The sequence below is a fragment of the Styela clava genome, chromosome 1, assembly GCF_964204865.1.
Source record: "Styela clava chromosome 1, kaStyClav1.hap1.2, whole genome shotgun sequence".
NCBI lineage: Eukaryota > Metazoa > Chordata > Ascidiacea > Stolidobranchia > Styelidae > Styela > Styela clava.
Genome location: NC_135250.1, coordinates 16,178,216 through 16,200,236, shown reverse-complemented (window position 1 = coordinate 16,200,236; position 22,021 = coordinate 16,178,216). Strand labels below are relative to the sequence as shown.

Below are 22,021 nucleotides of genomic sequence, written 5' to 3'. Positions count from 1 at the left end.
GCGCAACCTGAACATATTATTGTAACAGGTTATGGTTCAGGTTGTGCGTCATTATTTAACGAAAAACACTAATACAAATATCGAGCCGTAAAAAAAAATTGCTTAAGGCTGCAAACTCCCCACCCATGTAGAAATGATGGGCAATGACCCCGGGATGAATAATAACAAATAAAAAAAAACTTTGTCTGAAATCAAACTTGGGCCAAAAAGGTTCCCTTATCTGCCGGACTATAAAATAGGCATAAAAAATAAACTGTAAAGAAAGTTTTTTAAGGTTTATTGCTCGTTTACGTAGAAACATGTAGGTATATTATCTACAGCAAGACCCTGTAATGTATATATTGATTTGTAAAATACTGCTGTCCACTTAATATTTCTTTTTATTGGGTTTTTCGAACTTTTTTTTTATAGATGTCAGCTTGACTGCATTGTGTCGGATGTACATTCTGGTTCTGCCATTGAATAACTACGGTACTTCTAAATCATCATGATAGCAACCGAAAATTCAACTTTCAATGAGGAAAGACATTTGTGTGGCTCACTAAATAAATGCGGCTCTGAATCAGCATATTGCAAACCCATTAATGTGTCAAGCGTTTCACATCCCTCAACTCAATGGGTTTTCTACTTGGTAAAATTTTTTTTTTTTTTCTTGATCTGTCTTTTTTTGTTTAATCAATAGGACCTGGCAATTCTGCGCGAGGCTGTGCCTTGTCATGTAATTAAGCAGTCTTATATAGACTTTCCCTTTCTGGAATAATATTAAAATCCTATGTCCAAATAAGTTTAAGCACAACACTTGCAAATATTTAAAGTAGTTTGCGTCTTTTAAAAGTAACCCACAAGTTAGTAGCTATTACTACAATGTTTTGTTGCACAGGCAATTTACCTCAAGTGCGGGCTCTCGCCAAACAGCTTTTGATCTTATCATACCTTAGATACAGCAAAGTTTACTTGCTTGATTCGCCTTTGACACCAATAGCGTGTAACTGGTCAAATTAGCCAGGTTAACAGTAAAAAGTATTTTCGCCCAAATTCCCAGCTCATGTCCATATATTATAGACATAGAGCATTATTCCCTTTGTTGGATTTAAATACCAAACTTCTACCACTGAAATGAGAGTATTATACTTAGTATAGTTCAAGATTAACGCATCGAGGGGTCACTGAAAAACAGGAACAGTCACTTTGTGTGGATATACGATACCGTACCACTCTATTTTTAAGACCGCCTCTAGGATTCAAAATTACCAAGTCTCATCAGTACTTACATGCTCATCATTGACACAAGTGGTTGAAATTTGAATAAGAAGTTACATATAAAATTGAAATACCTTTAAATTGCAAGAGCAATTTTAAGAGCATTTTTGTAGCTAGTATCACTGGAAGCTGACTTTAAAATCCAATTGATAGAACATAGGTTGTTCCAATGCCATAGGTATTTGAGTAGTAGAGTTTAGAAATGAAAGTCACCGTACTCGAGCAGCAAATGCTTGAGAACATAAAAAATATTTTTTCAGTCAGATCGCCTAATAAGAAATCTGTGATCAAAGTTTGAAAACATTTTTAAACAAAATGAATATTCATACTGAATGAATCAAAATCATTATAAAATATTCCAGTACATTTTCCAAATCAGAGTATCTGTTAGTAAAAGTTCTTTGCATGCATCTAGTGAGCCTTAATCTCAAACATGATTGTGCAGTCATGATATGCTGAAAAGTCGTTGATTCAACAATGATTTAAAATGTAGACCTTGGTCATCATTCAACTCTCATAATTCCAAACAAAAAGCCTTCAGGAGCTGTCCGCCGTACTGGCATAGAAAGTGTACTGGTGATAAGGACTAGCAAAGCATCCATACAAATTGAATAGGGAAATGTCATCACCCTGACATTGAAATCCTTTTGCCAATCCTTTGCAAGCCTGCAATGAAATTTTGATATAATAAAAAAACTTACTATAGAATACCAATAATGCACGAGTTCGGACTAGGGTCGGTAAGCACAATGAATCATCAGTCTTGTCATATTTACAGTTGCTGATATTTTATCTTATAGCAATTGGTAGCAAGCAAACTCTATTGATATCCAGTTGGCAAATCAGTGTAATAAAATCAGGTATTACAGAATAAATGCAAACTGTCTTTAAATATGCAGCGAATATGAATTGATATGCCTAATATGTTACCACTTACTTTGCACCAGATTTAGTCGTTGCGGACATATACAAAACTTTCACGACTCTTTCCACCCCATAATCTTCTAATGTTGAGTCACATGTAGGTCTGAAATGAATAATATATCTGATTGTAAACATAACATAATCTAAAACTTGCTTTTTTTTAATTTAAGCATTTTAAAATAGCCAATTTTTTGCTAGAAAATGTTGTCTACCAGGCATATGAAGAGAAATGTTACATACCTCAAAGGCAACTTGTTTGCTGAAAATTTATACAATGACAAAATGTCTGGAGGTACTAATTTATCATTCATTTTCAATAATCCCTCCAATACTGATGGGTAGCGAAATGCACGAAGAGATACGAAGGCTCTTTGCAATAGTCTTGTTGAATCCTTTATGGCGGCTTCTTTGTCTGACTTCATTTGTCGTGGCATAGCTAGCTCCCAGTCCTCTGAAAATATGAAATCTGAATCAAACTTGAATATTAATCGTTTAATTATATTTGGATTTGAAGTAGGCAAACAGAGATCTTTGTGAATTTTGAACAATGGTGGCCAAGAATAACTAACTCACTATTTAACGACATTCTAAAAATATTTCAGAATATCGAATGTATGAAAACTGGGCCAAGTTCAGCAGGAAACATGGATCACGGATCCACCAATGTAAAGGCATATAGAGCAAGGAAAGGTAGTTAGTATCACATAACCCCAACTCTTGGTTAAGTTTGAAGTCTATGCTATGATATATATACTTTTTATTGAAGAGAAACATTTTTTAAATTTTAAATAAAGCCAGAGAAACATCGAAAACAAGACGATGCATACATACCTGCGCCTAAATATCTTGGAGGATATTCCACACAACAGCATGGATTTCCTTTGTGATCACAAGGTTCATCATATTCAGGTAGATGAAAACGCACCCTTGCATCGGTATTTAGAACTTGAATCTGGAATCCAACATATGTTTAATAAAGCAATCATACTAAAGATTAATAACAATAGTGTATGGTTTTTACCCAGTCCAGGTGGAAGAGGATCGAGAAAAAGTTTAGACTACAAAAACATTGAAGTATGCAAGCCTTCATTAATAAAATGTTTTTTTTTTATTCCAAGGTAAATGTAATCGAATGCGAATACTTTGAATTTCTACTTTGACCTGTGGTTAGCCGGTTCATTTTACTCGGTCAACGGTTAACGGTTAAAGTGTTTTTTCTGGAATTCCAAGCCCTAATCATGATATGATAGAATTTTGATATATATCATTGGCGCTCCCGTTATGTGTGAACCAAGATGGCGGACACCAAAATGTAGTATGTGTATCAGGTTAAGGTTAGGACATAATTTTATTCCAATTTTCCTTATTTTAGTTCTATTAAAAGTTTGGGGACTAGCCAAGAGACTCCCGTAGGATTTATACCTGAAATTATGGCCAAATTCTAACCTGGTACACATACCACATTCGGGTGTACGCCATCTTGGTTCACATACTACACAACACAAGTACCTTATCATTCAAGGAGAAGAGAAAGCCAATGAGCCAGCAAACTCTTTTTCGCTTGCTATCAGCATAGAAGTGATGTACCAAAAAATACACAATGTTTAAGAGACATTAAATATTCCTTTGAAAAAAAAAATCTTCAAGGCTACCGTAAGTTTGGTTTCATGTATACAGTTAGTTATACACACTACCCTACAATAAAACTTAAGTACCCATCTAATTAAAACATTAACGTACTATGAGATAAGGCTTCTTCATTTCATCTTGTAATATGAACTTGTATGTTGTATTAGATTTCACTTCATTGGAAAGTTCATTTGCCAAAACTCGTTCCAGTAAAAAAGCGGAGCTGAAAATTGGCCTAAAATGGAAAAATGTAAATGCACCTTTACAATCTAGAACCATTTAATTTCATACACTTTTTTTCCTGGACAATTATCTAATTAAGCAACAAATTTTGTGAAGCTATTTTTGTCACAACATACAGGAATGATGAGAATGAATCGAATCAATTTGAATTGAAACATACTCAGTATTATCATTTCGAGCGGTAGAAATTTAACAGAATAATCAAAAAGCGTTCAGTAAAATTCTTGAACTATTGATATCATTGTTTATCTTAACAGTCATGTAACCTGTGTGGCGAGATGATTGCAGACTCCTCGCCGTCGCAAGGGGTTCACATAAACGTTGGTAGGTTACGGCTCCCTCCACCATCAAGTCCATGCTTCTGAATCATATAACTAACTAATCCCATACCCGACAAGGACTGGTAACCGGACAAGAGGCGTGGTTCCCCATATAATTAAGACTTGTATCGACCTCCCTCACACCCAGGTTAAACATGTAAATCACATCCTAGTTCAACTTACTGCAGAAAGTCCTCATAGTACGATTTAAATTCAACTGCACTTTTATAGAAGTTATAAGTTCGTACTGATTTGGAATTGACGACAAGAGCTTCACCAATAACAGAATAGCACCTACCACATTTCAACATTGACTTTTCATACTGAAAATAAGTTTTTTTTTTTTAATTTGTAAATATTTGATATTTAATTAAAGAGTTGATTCTCAGAGCAATACAAACCAAGGAATAAAGAGATCAAATAAAATTTTCATATTTATTTCAGAAGATAAGACAAACATAGAGATGCTTTAATTGTAAGTGATTTGGGATTTTTTCCACTTCACGAACTAGACAGGATATTAAAATATTTGAATGTTTCAGATGAATGAATTTTTGAAATTGAAAGAGTAATGAATTTTTGAAATTGAAAGAGTAACAAGTAAGTATATTTAAGTATAAGTATTCCAGAACAGAACAAAGATATTCCAGAACAGAACAAACATATACCAGAACTCATATTTTCTTCCATATAAAAGTGACCAACAAAGCCAATAGACACCTACAACTTACCGATAATACAAAACAGCAATTCTGAATGACAGACAATTAGAGACTAATACATACCTTGAATTTTTTTGCATCATTTTTATTGTGTTTTGCAGGTGGGTAAAGCAGCACATTATTGCGTACAACAGCTTTCGGATAAAATATAACATAGAAATCATTCTCGAATATTTCTCCAATTCTTGGAATGAAGGGATACTCATCCAATTTTAATCTTTCTGCAATTAAAAAACTATTTTTGAATGAAATGTCTTATATTAATCTGGAATGTTCAATAATATAGAACCTGTACAGATTCAAGTTTTGTGTTAATCTCATAGGTTCCACAATTACAACCCTTTGAGCAATTTTTCTAAAATAATCAAGGCTTTACTCTTCACAAGGATGACCCAAACAAAACAACCGTCTATGACAAGTTTTAAAGGTTTAAAACAGCAAGTATTCTAAATCCACACATAGACCTATATTAAGTGCTTATATGCACATGAAATGCACATGACTGCTTCAGTAAAGTTTCTGGAAACACATTATGATCAAATTGAAGTACCTGAAACGAAGAACCAAATTTATTCAAAATAACATGATACAGGTACTGTTTTGAAATGTGTTTTCAACACTTTTTTAAATAAATTTGAGCTGAAAACTATATAAGACTGTACCTGTATCAGCACACATTCCCTTCTTCCCATGACTATGACTGCAACATGTCCACGATGATGACATGTCCTCCCAATGTTCAGATGGAAGTGACAAAACACGGTTGAATTTCCTAGAAAATTGATTTCACTAGATAAGTTTTTTTTTAGAAATTTCTGGATTTCATACAGATTTACAGACCATCATTAAAATTATCAAAAGACATACACATTATTCTTTAGAAAATTGATTCCACAAATCTTGCATCCACAGAAGCAGTTCTGCCCATTTAATCTGTCAAAAGCATCACTCAGTCGTTCAACAAGCGTTCCCATAGGAATGTAAGAAGTTGGGACATCTTCAAAAGATGTCACTTGTAAACGCATACTGATACCTGATAAAAGAAAATGACAAAAAATAACATCATAGACGCACTTCATTTCTTCCACCAAACATCTTGCAAACAAAAAAAAGAGAATTTTCTCAATCGTTACTAGTTTGATATCATAAATCTAACAGTTGCTTTATTTCTTTACTATCCCGTTTTATTTATATCTAGTTAAGTAAATCACAATGAAATGCCAAAAAAGCTTGTAATTAATGTTTTTCTGTCCTTATTATTAAAATATTGTGTAAACCCCTTTTATAGGCAGAATTCGAAAAACAATGTTATAATCAAAAATTTTAATAAGATTTAATTGCGAAATACCTCATTATTGCATTGTTGCAATTGCAAAATGTCGCGGTACACATAGATAAGTGCAAAATGTTTACACAAAAAAGACTAAGGAAACGATTATGCGTTTCACCGCAAAACTGATTGAAGTGTTAAAGTCATCTGAAGGTCACAGCCACGACATGACATTATTCAGTAGCTTTACCTTCTTGAGAATTGAATCTCATCGCACTGCATGATGAAGGATCGACTTCTAAAGTCAAGGGATATATAGTGATTTCTCCGCTATAACTCTGAGTGGAAATTCTTCGAGGTTCAACTAGGACATGAAGGGGGATGTCTTTCTCTCTGAATAATTTGAACAAAATATTATAGGCCTATTAATAAGTAAGAAATAATATTTCACAATTTACTCTAATGAAACAAGCAAACATTGACTTTGTACAGACGAAAAATACTTTAAGCAGACTCTCATGTCTCATCCTTAAGACATAAGAATTTCAAATTCAGTCAGCAATGTGATTTTATTATCCATAGAATTAAATTTTAGTGAAATGACATCATTGACATTTTTGTATTATAATACCTGAATACTGTAATAATAATATTCTGACAAGTCCCAGTGCACCTGCTGGTGGTATAGCACGAATAGTACAAAAGAAGACACTACATAACTAAACCACTAATAGGTGATGGATAAACAGTAATCAACACAATTTTGAGAATATGGTTGTTTCATATTTATCCTGGTTCCTCCCTACATTTTACCATTGCAGAGTTTTGAGGCATATTTTAAGGGGTTTCGTGTAGTTTCGTACTTCTAGTGGGCGTAGCATAACGTAACATTTGGATGACTCAGTCAGGTGAGGGTTAGAATTGACATATGCAAGAATTGTTCTGCTATGCCCACTAGAAGTACTTTAGGTACGAAACAACACTAGACCCTATCTGTGTATCTCGAGAGTATTATCTCAAGTTGGTGCTCGCATGTTCGTAGCCAATATATTGAACCATCTGACATTTAAAATTGCTAGTACAGTAGTTGTTAACTTCTGCCTGGTTAATTTTTTTTATAACTGCAGCTAAAATAAAACTCCTCAAAGATAAAATAGACATTGTGAAATATCAATAAGATAATCAGAAGTGATTGTTTAAAAATAGAAGCCTTATCCTACCGGTATAGAAGGCATTTAAAAATGTACAAAGTGCATGCTGTTACCAGCACTCATCCACATACAGATATAAACAGTAGATATCACAGAGGAGGTATGATAATGGATGTATGTTTATTCGTCTCGTAAAAGCAAATAGTTTTCTGATAGATTCGGCATACCATAGGCCCAGTCTGGATTTCATGGCCTTTTCGAACGAGAAATCGGGCGTGCAATCAGAAATTCCCGCGTGCAAATAAGAATTTCTGGCGTGCAATTATAGCTCACGGCGTGCAAAACAACTGCGCCCGCTAAACTGATTTCGACCTAAGATACCTCTCAATACATCCGCGTAAAATTACCAGTATTGGATAAAAAATAAGTTGAATCATAGCAATAATGGACGTTTGACCTTTGACCCCCAAACATCATTTCTATAATTTGTCACTAATTTTGAGTGTTTTTGAGCGACTTTAGATACCGGTACTGTTCAGTACATCCGTGTAAAATGATTGTTGTAAAAATACGCTGAATCAGAGCCATAACTGGCCAGCGTCGGTGAGGAGGCGATTTTTCTCACGGTAATCCTATCATTCAACACGATATATGGTGTTTTTTGCTTCGCATTTTTCGATCAGGCCAAATCTTGCAAGCAAGTATTAGTCGACAATTGTAAAGTTATAATTTTTTGGCATCTTTATATTACTAGATTATTGATTTGAAAACTATTTAAACCGATTTACATTGGTGAGCAATTGCAAATTTTCGGCGTGCAAAATTGAATTCGCTCGCGTGCATTTTTGTGGAGCGCTAGCGCTCTCGGGCGTGCATCTGCCATGGAATCCAGTCTGGCCATAGGCCTACTACAGTACCGGTACTAGCATATCGATACATAGCCTACCACTGTCAGACTGTACCGGTACCAGCAAACCCTGAAACCGATACGATGCTCTTGTGTCTAGTTTCATTTCAGAAAACGTAGATAAACCAGTACTGCAGTAGGTAAACATTCGGACATTGCCGTAACCAAACAACAATCTCACCTCAAAACGATGTTTATTGCATGCACTTGATCACAGACTTCCATGAAATAAAATCCTTCCCTTATGGTGAGATGAGCTTTCTGCTTTTGTCTAGCACCCTGCATCTTTTCATCGAAAGTAAAAAGTCTATTAAAGTATTAGGCTCTTTTCAGATTTTTCAGCGTACGAGACCTTATTCATTAAAAACCCATCCTACGCGCAAAAAATAAAAGTGATGTAAAAAAAATTTTTTTTACATTAGCTCTTATGGGAAATGTGATCACCAGAGCAGAAATTTGCATTTTTTTGTAATTTTCTAGATATCTTTCATTGTATACGTGAGCAGTTTTGAGGATAGAATATTTTTTACATCTTTTTTGATATTTATATCATGATAAACATGGTCAAGATTTTTGATAATCGTTTATTAAAATTTTAATGAGCGCGGTGTTTCCGATGACGTCATTCTCACTAGACCATGAGATTCTGCCAACGCGCCGTGCTCTGTGGGATATGCGCTGCAAATGTCGCTTTGGGTCCGTGTCCGTTCCGGTACTGGAAGCGTTTAACATTGACAATCTATAACCCGTACCATTTCTATCACGTTTGTTTACTGGTTTTACGCATTTATACCTGTAGGGGAGATGCGGGAGAGATGGGCCATTTTTTATATATTTAGTTATATCTCCTCAATCGTTCGTATCAATTTGAAGACGCTCATATCATCCGAAGGTCATTACCTCTGCTACATTACAGTTACGTCTCTTTTAATCCAACCGACCCTGTTTTTGAGTTATACCAGTTTTAAAAATGGATGTCAGATGTCACAAGTCTCCTGCATGTTGAGGAGAGTTGTGCATATCATTGATGAGAGTTGAGCCGCTACATGCAGAATGGCACGGGAAGTAGCGTTTAAGTTGCAATCGGGAGAGTATCTTTCACAACTGTGAGATGCTAATACTTCTGTATCGGAACCGTGAGGCAACTGGGCAAATTTAACTTAGCTAATCTTAAATATGAGTCAACGCATCTATAATCTTATTTATTTTTGTCAGTCAATACAGAATGGAAACGAATTATACCACCGAAACCTTCTTATTACACCTTGGTAGCACCTAGAAATCGAAAAGAAACGTTTATTCATAGGTTGAAATAGCGTGTGACAGAGTATGTAAAAAATCAAAGATTCCATTCATCGAGGTCACAAGAGAACGTGAACTGGGTGCGACGTGACGTTCCAATAGTGCTAGGGATTGGTAATTTTCTTGCAATGTCTTTCTTCGACCAAAGTGCTTCATCTTCGACATCCAGAATAAAAGTAGTTCGGTCATTTACGATTAAAACCCGGCGGAGAAACACTCCTTCGAAAGCATCAACTCTTGCGACGTAGTGAACAGTTCGAGATTTTCCACTAATCTTGACTATGACAAAATCGCCCTCGATAATATTTTGATCTTCCTCCTCTGAGTCATCAGTATCGTCGCACAATACATTCTCGTTAGATTCACTTTCACTCGAAGAAGTGCTACATCCGGATGGTGCTGCCCTCACTCTAACTGTTTTCTTGTTTGCAAAGAGCATTTTTTTAGCCCGACCGAAGTTCCTTGCTCTATTTTTTCTATCCTAGCCACAGCCACAGAGGTAGTATATCACTTGGAGACACATAAGGAGTCTCCGCGTTGGTAGTCTGCACTGCTCTAGTCAAACCAGTATTGCTCTCAACGCCAGTTGCTGATTGAATTGTGTTGTCTTTTTGGTTCGCGGGAGTATCGGGATTTCTCTGTAAACCTGACACGCTTTCAACATTGTCTACTGCCGAGAAAACTGGATTTTCGCGATCTGTAACAGAAGATGGCGCATAGTCTTCATCTGAGAATACGTCGCTGTTGAAAGGCATAATACCAGTGCTGTGGAAGCCAGCTAAGATATTACGCGGTACAAATGCGCAGATGTGAGCTTCGTTCACCAAATGAGCTATATCGTATATAGACACAGTCTTACCCGGATTGGACCTCATCCAATTATCCATCGCGCGCGCGTAGGCTCTTTTGTATGGTCCATAAACAGTCTTGTCTAAAGGCTGGAGTTTGTGGGACGTGTGTGGAGGGATGGTCAACACCACAACTCCGTTCGCCTTTGCCTTGTCAACAGCTGCCAGTGAAACGTGGGCCTCGTGATTGTCTAAGATGAGCAATACCTTTCTGTCGGGTGTACAGCGTGTATGCTTAATGAAGTGAACGAGATAGTTGACAAACGTTTCCTCGGTAATCCAACCTGATCTGGTGGCCGCACCGTCAGATCCCAGTGGCGCACCTCGTATGAAATAATTACGATAATTGACACGGGGAAATATCATGTAGGGCGGAATAAATCCACCAGCAGCGTTGATCGCATTGACTACGGTTACCAGCTCACCTCTTTCACCTGATGTGACAGAACCAATCTGCTTAACCCCATCATCCGTAACAATGCTCTCAGGCTTTTGCACTGTATGGCACCCTGTTTCGTCGATGTTATATACGCCTTGTGCCTCGAATTTGTGTTGGTCCATTACTTTGGCAAGGTTTTTGTAGAACTGTCCCACTGTATGGCGAATAAACGCCGTTGCTCTGGCTAATGAAGTAGCTTCTGGACTTCGAATTGCAAGTTTATTGCGTGCTTTCAATCCAAGCCAAAACCCTTGACCAGCTTTTTTGTTGATTTTCCAATTTTCTGGCACATCGACACCGTTTCTTTCTGCAAACTCATACGCCAAACATCTGCATTTATCTTTGGATAGGCCAAGGTAGTTTGCTGCAAGTGTTTTGATGTGACTAGCTAGTTCAGCTTCCATTTCAGGACTTAATATCATATTCTTGAGCTTGCAATTCTTGTATCCGCTTGTATCAAGCGGGTCATGTTTTTGTTTATCCATGTATCGCTTAAGCTTCATTCGGTCCACATCAAATGTTCTTGCTGCCGATCTAATACTGCATCCCTCTTTTACTGCTTCTGCCGCCCTTTCGACAATTGACGGATCACTTCCACGGGTTGATTTTCTTTTGTATGTTTGCGGCATCGTCTGATAAAGAAAAAATGTGTTGAAAAATATATCCAATGCAGGAGCGTTGAGCCACGGAGCAACCCTCCTGGTGACCGCTGGATCAACCCTCCCATGATCGGCCATCTTCCCATTTGAGCTCCGCTACTGCCGAATGACTGCTCGACGTGCGCTGCAATAGTCTCCATTAGAGCATCACAACATAGACTACACAATGACTTAATGTGACTAAACCACGACCTGTAATATTATTAATAGTAAACATATTACCTGAGACCATGAAATTCACTTTTTGCTGCGATTCCAGCTTTTTCATTAACTCTTTTCCACCAGAGCTACAGAACGTCTGCTTCTCACAGCCAAATATAACGTAATGACACAACCTACCAACAGAGGGCGCGCGAGCATTCTATTACTAATGCAAGTTGCTAATTTTGGGGGTGGAACAAGTCTCCTCGTGGCTCAAGTCACCCGCATCTCCCCTAATGCTAGCAATCATTTACTGAAGGCATGCTGACGTATTATTCAAACTACCGGTACAGTACCAAGGCTGCAAGAGGTGAAAACTAAATTATTGGACACGTAGTGGACATTACGATCGTTTCAATATTATGTTGTTGTTGTTCTTTGACACGTTTTTAAAAAGTTGCTTTTCTCTTCGAATACTGGACCAATTGCTTTGAAATTTTCAGTGGTTAAAGATAAAAATTTTCTCCAGAACGCTATTACTTTTTTTTCGCTATGACGTCATCAAAATTATGTGACTCTACGTGTCCATATATTTGAGCATAGCTCTCTTGTTTAGTAAATACTGAAATAGGCCTACGAACAAAAATGTTGGCCATCCTGCCAATAGGCAGGGCAAGTTGTACGGTACCGGTATACAAAAAAAGATGAATATCTCCAACCTATAATGGTGCAATACCGGTCTCGTAACTAGGTTAAAAAATATGACTGAATACGAGAGGGAGATTTATTTTGTCAACCAGAATACAAGCATTGAATCAATAAAAATCATATACAAAACACACAGTTATTCGGTATAGACTGGGGAGCGATACGACCATCACAGTCAGCTCCCCCCTGCCCCCCATGTTTGCTATCAAGATTAACAGATAATTAAGATCTTCTAACAAAAACTCCTCGGAGGAAGGGTTGGCCAAGTTACGGAATATTTTTGGATTCGGTTAAAAATGTAGTCCATTATTTTAAACACTGCTTTTTTTTTGTAGATTTTCACTTAGTGGACACTTAGCAAGTACGACAGTTAATTTATAAAATAAAATTGTAAATTAATAACAAATCAGTAGAAGTCAGCTCGGGTATTCAAACATGTGATGATTGAAGTGAGAAAAAAATCTGAAGTCACGTTTAGGATATTACTAGGGTTAGTTCGAATACCTATAATTCATACTATCCCGATAACGGATATATCCGGGTATTTCGTATTTTAACTATCCGGTTAACCGGATAGTTTCTGCTAACTTCAGAGAACCGATTTCACAAGATTTTTGCGGCGAATTGACTAAAAACCACCACACAGTTCTATTGTAAATACGTACATAGGTATTATTTAGCTCGAATAAAAATGATTGTGCATTTGCATGTGTCAATAAATAAAAATTTGAGCTCTGTAATCGTACAGAAGTACAGCTGAACAATATAATGAAACATTTTTTAAAATACTGTGTCCTAATTGTCTTTCCCTCGACTGCTAAGTCATTTTCTCATATTCGAATCCTTTGTCAAAATTTATATTATTCTTTTTTTTATTGTTAAATTTTTTAGAAGTTTTTTTTGTGTCTTGAGCATATTTTCTTTCAATTTTGACTCGCACTAAATTTTGGTGTCGCAGACTCACGATGACCATTTCTTTAAGCTTTTAAGTTCAATTAGTTTAGAATAGATTTATTTCGGCTGGTATATCTATTGATTCGGTTGATACATGGAAATTTGAAAATACATATATACCAAAGTTAAAAGCAAGCACATAACATTTGGTACTCAAAATTTTGAAATGCTACACAGATTACATGGAATCGGAAGTGTTGTGAAATAAGTCCTCAAAATTCAAACTGGTTTACATCATGATGAAATGCGTTCCTTCAATACACGCAACAACTAAAAGCCACACCCGACGAAAAAGCAACACTCACACCCACCCAACCAATGCTTTTCAACTGAATTCGTTTAAGTTAGTCTTGCTTAAACTGTACCTCCAGTTCAAATCTAACTTTATAAAGCAAATGAGCTCTTCTAATAAGCGCAATATTCACATTTGTTCTGCGTGTTTTGTGATGTAATAGTGAAGTTCACTCCATCATTCTACGGATGGCTAAAATATAGGCAGATTAGAGTGGGAAAAGTTGTTATTATATGCTCTGGGGGATGTCAGTCGCCACTCAACAAAAAATATAAAAATCGCTAATGCGCATATGCATTATTTATACTTCTTCATTATCCGGTTAACCGTCACAATAATATCCGGATATCAGATAGCAAAATACCTCTTGGTTAACCGGTTATCCGGTTAACCGCTATCCGGATAATCCAACCCTAGATATTACATTAAACAACAATGGAAAAGGTACATTGGAATCAGTCAAGCTTCAAATGCTGATGGCATTAATGAAAAGAATAAGCGAAATGAAGACTGGAGTTTTCATCTGAGACATTGGAAGACGCTAAAACTTTATAGACTTGAGAGTGTGGAAAGCCTTCTCACAATGCAGTAATAATGGGACATATATTTATATTATCATTATACAGGCTTTAAGTTGAACTATATGTTCAATTAAAATATCTATCTTTGCTAATAATTGCTGAAAACCATTTATTTCAATCTGCTGAGTGATTAGGGCCAGAAATTTGCTGTAAGGACCATCACCAGGGCTGGATTTACCAATAGGCTAGGCAGGCTGAAACCTGGAGCCTCGAAATTTGGTTTCAAAGTTTGTAATTCTTTTGAAAACTTGACAAGTTTAAACCCCACAAAAAGTATATATATATATCAAGCTTTTCAGAGTAGAAAATTCTGTATACAACGTTTCGTTTCAACCACATTGTAAACAGCCATTATTGCGTAAACTTATTCTAAGTTTAATAGACATATTGATGTGCGACAAGGAGAAAAATATATTTGATAATGATCCAGCAAATTTAGTTGAAATACAAACCCTTTTTAAATTTGTTACATCTACATAGTTTATAAAATTGAAAATTATACACTAGGTTTGGCATTATATAAGGCCGAGTCAAAACGTGCTGCTACTGTTGTGACATAATGAAATCAAATTTATGAGGGATCTGCTTTTTTTCGAATGTGTCGTAGTGCTGCCTTTATTGGCGGTTTTTGAGAAATCGCCCTCTCAGAAACAATATTTTTTTCTAAATTCCGAAAAAAATCCACAAGAAGGCGTAAAATCATTTTTTGTTATTTTAATATTTGTCCACCTATTCTAAGTTTGATGAACGTACAGTTTTGATGTATGAATTAGAGAGAAAAGTATTTGATGATTTATCCAGTAAATTTGGTTGAAATACCAAACCGTTTTTAAATATGTTACATCTACATAGTTAATAAAATTGAGAATTATATGCTATGTTTGGTATCATATATGGCCAAGTTAAAACGTGCTGCTACTGTTCTGACTTATTAAAATCAAATTTATAGCGTATCTGCTTTTCTCCGAATGTGTCGTAGTGCTGCCTTTATTGGCAGTTTTCGAGAAATCGCCATTTTGTGAACGATATTTGGTTGAAATTTTGGAAAGAATCCACTAGAGGTCGTAAATGTTTTTTTTGTTGTTTTATACTTCTCGCAACGTATTCCAAGTCTAACCGACGTACACGTACAGTATTGATGTGTGGCAAAGAGAAAAGATATTTGATCAATTATGTAGCAAATTTTGTTGAAATACAAACTCTTTTAAAATTTGTTTCGCCAACATTGTTTATAGAATTTAAAATACACGCTATGTTCAGTATTAAATATGGCCAAATCAAAACGTGCTGCTACTGTTCTAATTTGGTGAAATCGAATCTTTAATGTATCTGCTATTCTCCGAATGTGTCGTATTGCTGCCTTTATTGGCAGACGAGAAATCGTCACTCCAAAAACGGCATGTTTGGGAAATTAAAAAAAAATCATATATAGGTTGTAAGACATTTTTCACTGTTTTATACAATTTGCATCTTATTCCAAATTTAATTAACACACAGTATCGGTGTTTGAAAAAGTAAGAAAACGGAATATTACAAAATTAGGTGAGTTTAGTTAGAACATCTACGCTATTCAAATAATTGAGATATACGCTATGTTTGGTATTATAAATGGCCAAGTCAAAACGTGCTGCTAGTGTTATGATATAGTGAAGTCGAATCTAAAAGGTATTTCTTTTTTGCGAATGTGTCGTAGTGCTGCATTTATTGGCGGTTTTCGAGAAATCGCCCTTTCGAAAACGATTATTTTTCGAAATTCAGAAAAGAACCCACTAGAGGGCGTAAAATGATTTTTTTTTAAAATTTAAAAATTTCCCAATTAATTCTTAGTTCAATAGACGTACAGTATTCATGTGTGACAAAGAGAGAAATATATTTGATCAGTTATCCAGCAGCTTTAGTTGAAATACAAATCCATCTTAAATTTGTTACGTCGACATTGTTTATAAAACTGAGAATACACGTTATTTTGGTATTATATATGGCCAAGTCAAAACATGCTGCTACTGTTTTGGTATAGTGAAATCAAATCTATAGGGTATCTACTTTTCTTCGAATGTGTCGTAGTGCTGCCTTTATTGGCGGTTTTCAACAAATCGTCACTCTAAAAGCGTATGTTTGGGAAATTAAAAAAAGTATAGTGCGTAAGACATTTTTTTATTGATTTATACAATTTGCAACTTATTCTAAATATAATTACCACACAGTATCGGTGTTTGAAAAAGTAAGAAAATGGAATAGGTGAATTTATTTGAAATACCGAACCTTTTTAGAATATTTGAACATTTACGCTATTTAAATAATTGGTAATATACACAATGCACCCTTTTCGCATCCGCTCAGACACTTTTCCCACTCAGACAGATTTTCAGGCGTGGTCGTAAACATTATGTCAGATTGTTGTATGAAATGAATCATAATGATGGTTTAAACACATACCTCGTTTTACAGGCGCTAACTCGCGAAACCACTCTTAAAATAAGGCACGAAAATTTTGCACGGGGGTCAAAGGTCGGGAAAAGGTCCATTGAACACTAACATTGATCGCTACTGTAGCGACATTCATAACCTTTGATCCGTTGCGACTTGATGCAAAAAGAGGTGACGGCTGCGATTTCTTGCTCTGAACGCTGACGCGACTAGGTCTGACTTGCAATGTTTCTTATGAATACTGAAATGTCACGGTGTTTCGTAGAGGGAACTAAAAGATATTATTTGAAAAAACAAAATGTATTCTGAGGCATTATGTCATTTGAGAAAATAACGTGTTGAAATGGGAGGTATAGTTGATTATGAATACAGGTGCCGGTGGTAACAGCACAAAAAGTATGCCAAAGTGAAAGAAATTTCCCCTATTTACTTTACTTGCAAATGTTATAAGGTAAGATTGGATATAGCTGTGATCATTTATAATAGCAGACTTATGTTGTAAAGGTATATCAGAATTTTTCAGATGAATTTCGATTTGAATACCGATAATTAAAGCAGAACCCCTCCATGCTCGAGCTCATACAACAGTCATCATATTTGCTGTATTTGGTTGGAATACAAACCACCTTTTTTATGAAGATTTGTATCTGAATGCTGTGAATTTCTCATTCCCATTTATATGAAGTTACGGACATACGAATTTTCATTTGCTTGACACAGCAAGCACAATCGGCAGTTTGTGGTCAAATATAGACTTTTTCAATGCCATCCTTGATCTAATCTAAGTATACACAAGCAAAGATAGAGGACATTGCTTCACTCACATATAGATTACGCCAATGCCCAGTGATTCTTGTAAGATGCAAATAACAAAATCACTGTACTATCTTAATTTCTTATATCAATTCAGCATGTTATGGGTGCCATCCCCAGCTAAGAATACTCAATGGAATTTATTCAACTTGTGTGTGAGATATAATTTGTTAAAAATATGCATATATACAAGAACACAATAGTATGTAGTTTTTTCTCTGTTACCGATTACATTTTGGTTGTCTTCGAGGTTTCAGTCAAGAGTAGATAATTAAAGGTTGCTAGCTAATAGTTCAGTATTTCCTAGAGTTTTACTTGATTGGTCATGGTTCTCTCATTTTCAACATTTGTAAGAGCTTCTTTAACATCACAAACTCCTTGCTCAAACAATTTCAGTAGAAACACGGCAGGGAAAAGCTAGTACGGAAGTCTGTAATTGTGAACTTGGTTTACAATACTGTAGTTTGATAGTATATATTTACGAGATAGTTTATATTTACAAGAAATGTAAATTTTGATAAGAGATATGTGTATTTTCGAATCATAAAAAAGTTACAGTGTGAGGATTTATGCTGTGTGATCAAAGCAGTAAGCAAGAATATAAATTGACTGATGGGTGATTGAAATTGTGACGTCAGTATGAAAAACATAAATTAAACACACATATTTTAACTTCAATTAATTACTGTTTTATGATGGAGTTCTACTGATCTTGCTAATTTTTTCCCAGACTCATTTGGTCATTGTATACAAAGTCACCAGATGCACACTACAACATAAGAGGTGTTTTGCGTTTGCCATGATAATCCATTTTGCTTGATTTCAGGCTGGTACTAATAACCTTTTTCACGTACCACACAATTTTCACAATTGGATACCTATTATTGCCATTATCTAAACATGGCTTCAACATATATATATATATATTTATAATTTAAGATATGCCAAAAAGTTTTGGATTTTTTGTCGAGTGTTTTTAAATTATTGATTTGTGATCAATAGCAATAACTTTTTTGCTACTGCAAAATCCACCACATTTATTGAATGCATTAATATTTCCCCTGGAACCGTTACATTTTATTAATTCCAATTTGTTTTGTGGGGTATTTACATTTTTGTTTCAAATAATACTTTGTCGAAATGGCTGTTATACTTATATATAAACACATACATGCTTAGATGGTAGACAAGGTTCAATCGTTGTGGGCAATTTATTTCAAAATATCGTAACTAAAATATAAATTTTTGCAGACGTCTCGAAACTCAATTTTGAAGAATGATTCGCTGTCACCAGATGGGGTTTTGGCATGGAAACACATCTAGAGGAAGAATGAAGATATGTCTAAAAAAACATTTGAAACAGCCATGTAAACTAACAGACCAACATGTTTAACTCAATAGCTTGATAAAAATGTCTGTTAAATATTAAGCATAGGTATAGCACAAAGAATTGTTTTTGGTATTAATTCATTTGTATTTTCCTATTAGATCTATCTTCTATTGAGCATTTAAATACTTGGATCATGATTTTTATTTCTAAAATTAACAACAGTATTCAGGTCATTAATAACAGATGAACAGGGGAAATTTTTCTTTGTAGGTTCTTCCTGCATCTGTTGCTAGGATTTCGGAGATGTCTGAATTTGAAGCAACGCCAAGTTCAACATGTGATATACCATATTAGACCAAACATCTGTCAGACCCCCTTCAAGTGTGAGATAAAAGCCTTCTAAATTGTTCTACCATATCATACATATAAATTTTTCCATGGCGTGAAACACTTTTCAGAGTTAGACCATCGGGACTATTATAAACTAACATTTGCGATCAGACCTGCTGGGTGTTTTGGTCTAACTTGTCAATTAAAGATTTCAGACCACACCCCCCCCCCCCCCCTTCAAAATCTTCAGCTATGCCCGTAGGGCCTCACCCTAAATATTGAATGAATCGTCAAAAGATTTTCAGTTTAAAAGATGCGTTTTTGCAGGTCGCGGGGCTGGGAATCCATCGGTGCTCCAGTTGATTGAAAAGCAGCAAAGAAAAAGAAACATGAAGCAATGTCCAAGTGATAGAACCTAAATTGCCTCTTTACTCCAGCTAAGAACCACTCCCAAAGCCTTAAAAAACATCAATACCACTATTAATATAACTTGATATTCAGTGTTTATTCACATTAGTAATTAAAATATTAATTTGTATTCCCATGGATTATTGAGAAAAAAACTTGGGTACTCCAGAAATACGTGTACCAAGATGACGGACAACGGAACATAGTATGTGTACCAGGTTAGGCAAGACTTTTAGGTACAAATACTACGAAACTCACTTGGTTAGTTCCTGAACTCGTAATAGAAATAAAATAAAGACATTTTGGCCTAACCCTAACGTGGTACACATACTACGTTCCGGTGTCCTCCTTTCTTGGTACGCATACTCCAGGAGTACGGAAACCTGACTGTAATCACATACATCTTAATCTTCGTTCTAGCTGCTGTTTTTTTTCAATTGGTTTCGTATTCCAAGTCCTATTGTCCATCTTGTTGGTATTATTTTGACTGCAGTAGTTTGCGTATTCATTTGCTCAAATTTTTTGAATACTTTCTCAAGTAGTGTTGTTACATCTTGACATTCAGTTACATTGTTTAATAGGTATTCGCTCATGAATGATTTGAAAATTTTTTTTTTTATATCAAGTGTCGGATGTTCAATGATGTGATGATGGAAAACAGCAAATTTTTTACGTTTACTCATTTTATCTCTTATGAAGTTCCAGATCTAAACTAAATTCAAAGTTTAAATTACTGGTATATTTATTTATAAGGTTAAAAATAATGACACACGTCAAAATAAAGATGTTTCTTAGAAATAAGGACAAAAACATTTCCTAAATAAGGACAAATTCAGAAAAAAAAAATATACACATTCGGTGTTTGCTACACTCTCCGAACATCGTCCATGTAAATATTTTCAGATACTGATCTTTACTGTGGCACATATATTTGTGTTAAACTAAGCTCATCTGAAACTATTGGATATACGCGCCAATATACGAATCCTCTACATCAGGGGTGTGCAACCTTTTTCACTGACGGGCCAAATTCAAGAAACTGAGTAAAGCCGCGGGCCGCACCTTCATTTAATATAGACTTTCTAGTAGTTACGAGCATAAAAATTGTTTATTTTTTCCAGTTCCTTACGGCATTATTAGGGTTTCTTGCAGAAATAGGGAGTTAAACGCTTAAACTTCTGAAGAAACTGCTATTTAAATTTATCGTCACACCGACTTTAATCCAAGTCAGTGAGAAACACGTTTTTGTACCAGGGTTGCCATATTTTGCTTATTTCTGAGATTTGTGCTTATTTTCTAGCCCGCGTCTTATAAAGTAACAATGTGCTTATTTCTAAGAAAAGAGCTTATTTTTGAGTTGCGTGCTTATTTTCTCTTAGAAACGTGAATGGCTAGTAGACAACTAGTAAGCGTAATCATGAGTCCTTGTTCGAATATGAAAAGGAATTTGCTAATAACTACTACTATTGCGACATTGAGAAAGGGGGAGGTAATCAGTGTCCCCAATACTACCACAACACATAATATGCATTGCGGGAATCCAAAGTATTAGATCAGGGGTCGGCCACCTGCGGGTCATATCCGACCCGCGGACAAAAATAATCCGGCCCGCAATGCTTCACTGAACTTACGGATCGTTATTATGTTGGTCTTGTTCTCCATTGTGAATTCTTTTTCCCATCGTTATAAAAAATCGCTTTTGTTTTCAATTACTGAACCAATATAAAATTTTCCGTTCGGAGAACTAGGATTGGTGAATGTAGAAAATGTTCTGATTTTGGTTTTATCCAGTGTGTCACCTGATTTCGAAAAGGTATCAAACGTAATGCAACAAATAATGTTAGTGTTACATTAAATGGTATTTGTAAATATTTTGCACGACTTGAGTCCACGTGTTGTAGCAGTGTTCGCTCGCTAATTAAAGTCTAGAACTTCAATTTCTAATCTGTGTAAATAATGTGGTTCATCAGCCACCCGTTCAGTTTTTAACTTTCTCGAAAAAATATGTGCGGCCCGCCAAGATTCGTAACACTTGATTTTGGCCCGCGAGCGACAAAAAGTTCCCTGCTTTAGAGATTGCGTGTGGCAGTGACTCCATAGCTTTTTGCAATTTCGGAGCTGCTTACAACCGTGTTCGAAGCGACTTCTAATGATCAAAATTGGAAGACTCGTGTATGATCTCCTTCTTGACGCCCGTGCTTATTTTTGGCTCTGGGTAGATGGCAACCCTGTATATATCGTATATTTTACAACAGAACTTTGCTAACTAGTTTTGCTAATAGGACAGTGGCACACAGGCACTGGTATAGGCTTTGTGGCGCAGAAGGATTAGAACTTCTCGCACGTACCAGATTACCTAAACT

General features: G+C 35.7%; 1 protein-coding gene across 1 annotated transcript; it reads right to left on the bottom strand.

Moving 5' to 3' along the window:
• Positions 1–1,260: 1,260 nt before the first annotated feature.
• Positions 1,261–8,801, bottom strand: LOC120348327 (E3 ubiquitin-protein ligase E3D-like). Its single transcript, XM_039418445.2, has 11 exons — positions 8,608–8,801; positions 6,619–6,761; positions 5,966–6,131; positions 5,761–5,870; positions 5,162–5,319; positions 4,560–4,699; positions 3,925–4,048; positions 3,016–3,136; positions 2,425–2,635; positions 2,198–2,287; positions 1,261–1,926 (listed from the first exon to the last, which is right to left on the bottom strand). Exons 1-11 carry the CDS (start codon positions 8,709–8,711, stop codon positions 1,764–1,766), a joined length of 1,530 nt encoding a protein of 509 aa, XP_039274379.2. The 5' UTR covers positions 8,712–8,801; the 3' UTR covers positions 1,261–1,763.
• Positions 8,802–22,021: the final 13,220 nt, after the last annotated feature.

Bases quoted from the DNA above. Each gene is read 5' to 3' on its own strand.
- LOC120348327 (XM_039418445.2), bottom strand. From the start codon at position 8,711: ATGCAGGGTGCTAGACAAAAGCAGAAAGCTCATCTCACCATAAGGGAA. The intron at 3,137-3,924 runs GTACGTTAATGT...GTTGGATTCCAG, and splicing joins TGAAGAAGCCTTATCTCATA to ATTCAAGTTCTAAATACCGA. The intron at 2,636-3,015 runs GTATGTATGCAT...TCATATTTTCAG, and splicing joins TCCAAGATATTTAGGCGCAG to AGGACTGGGAGCTAGCTATG.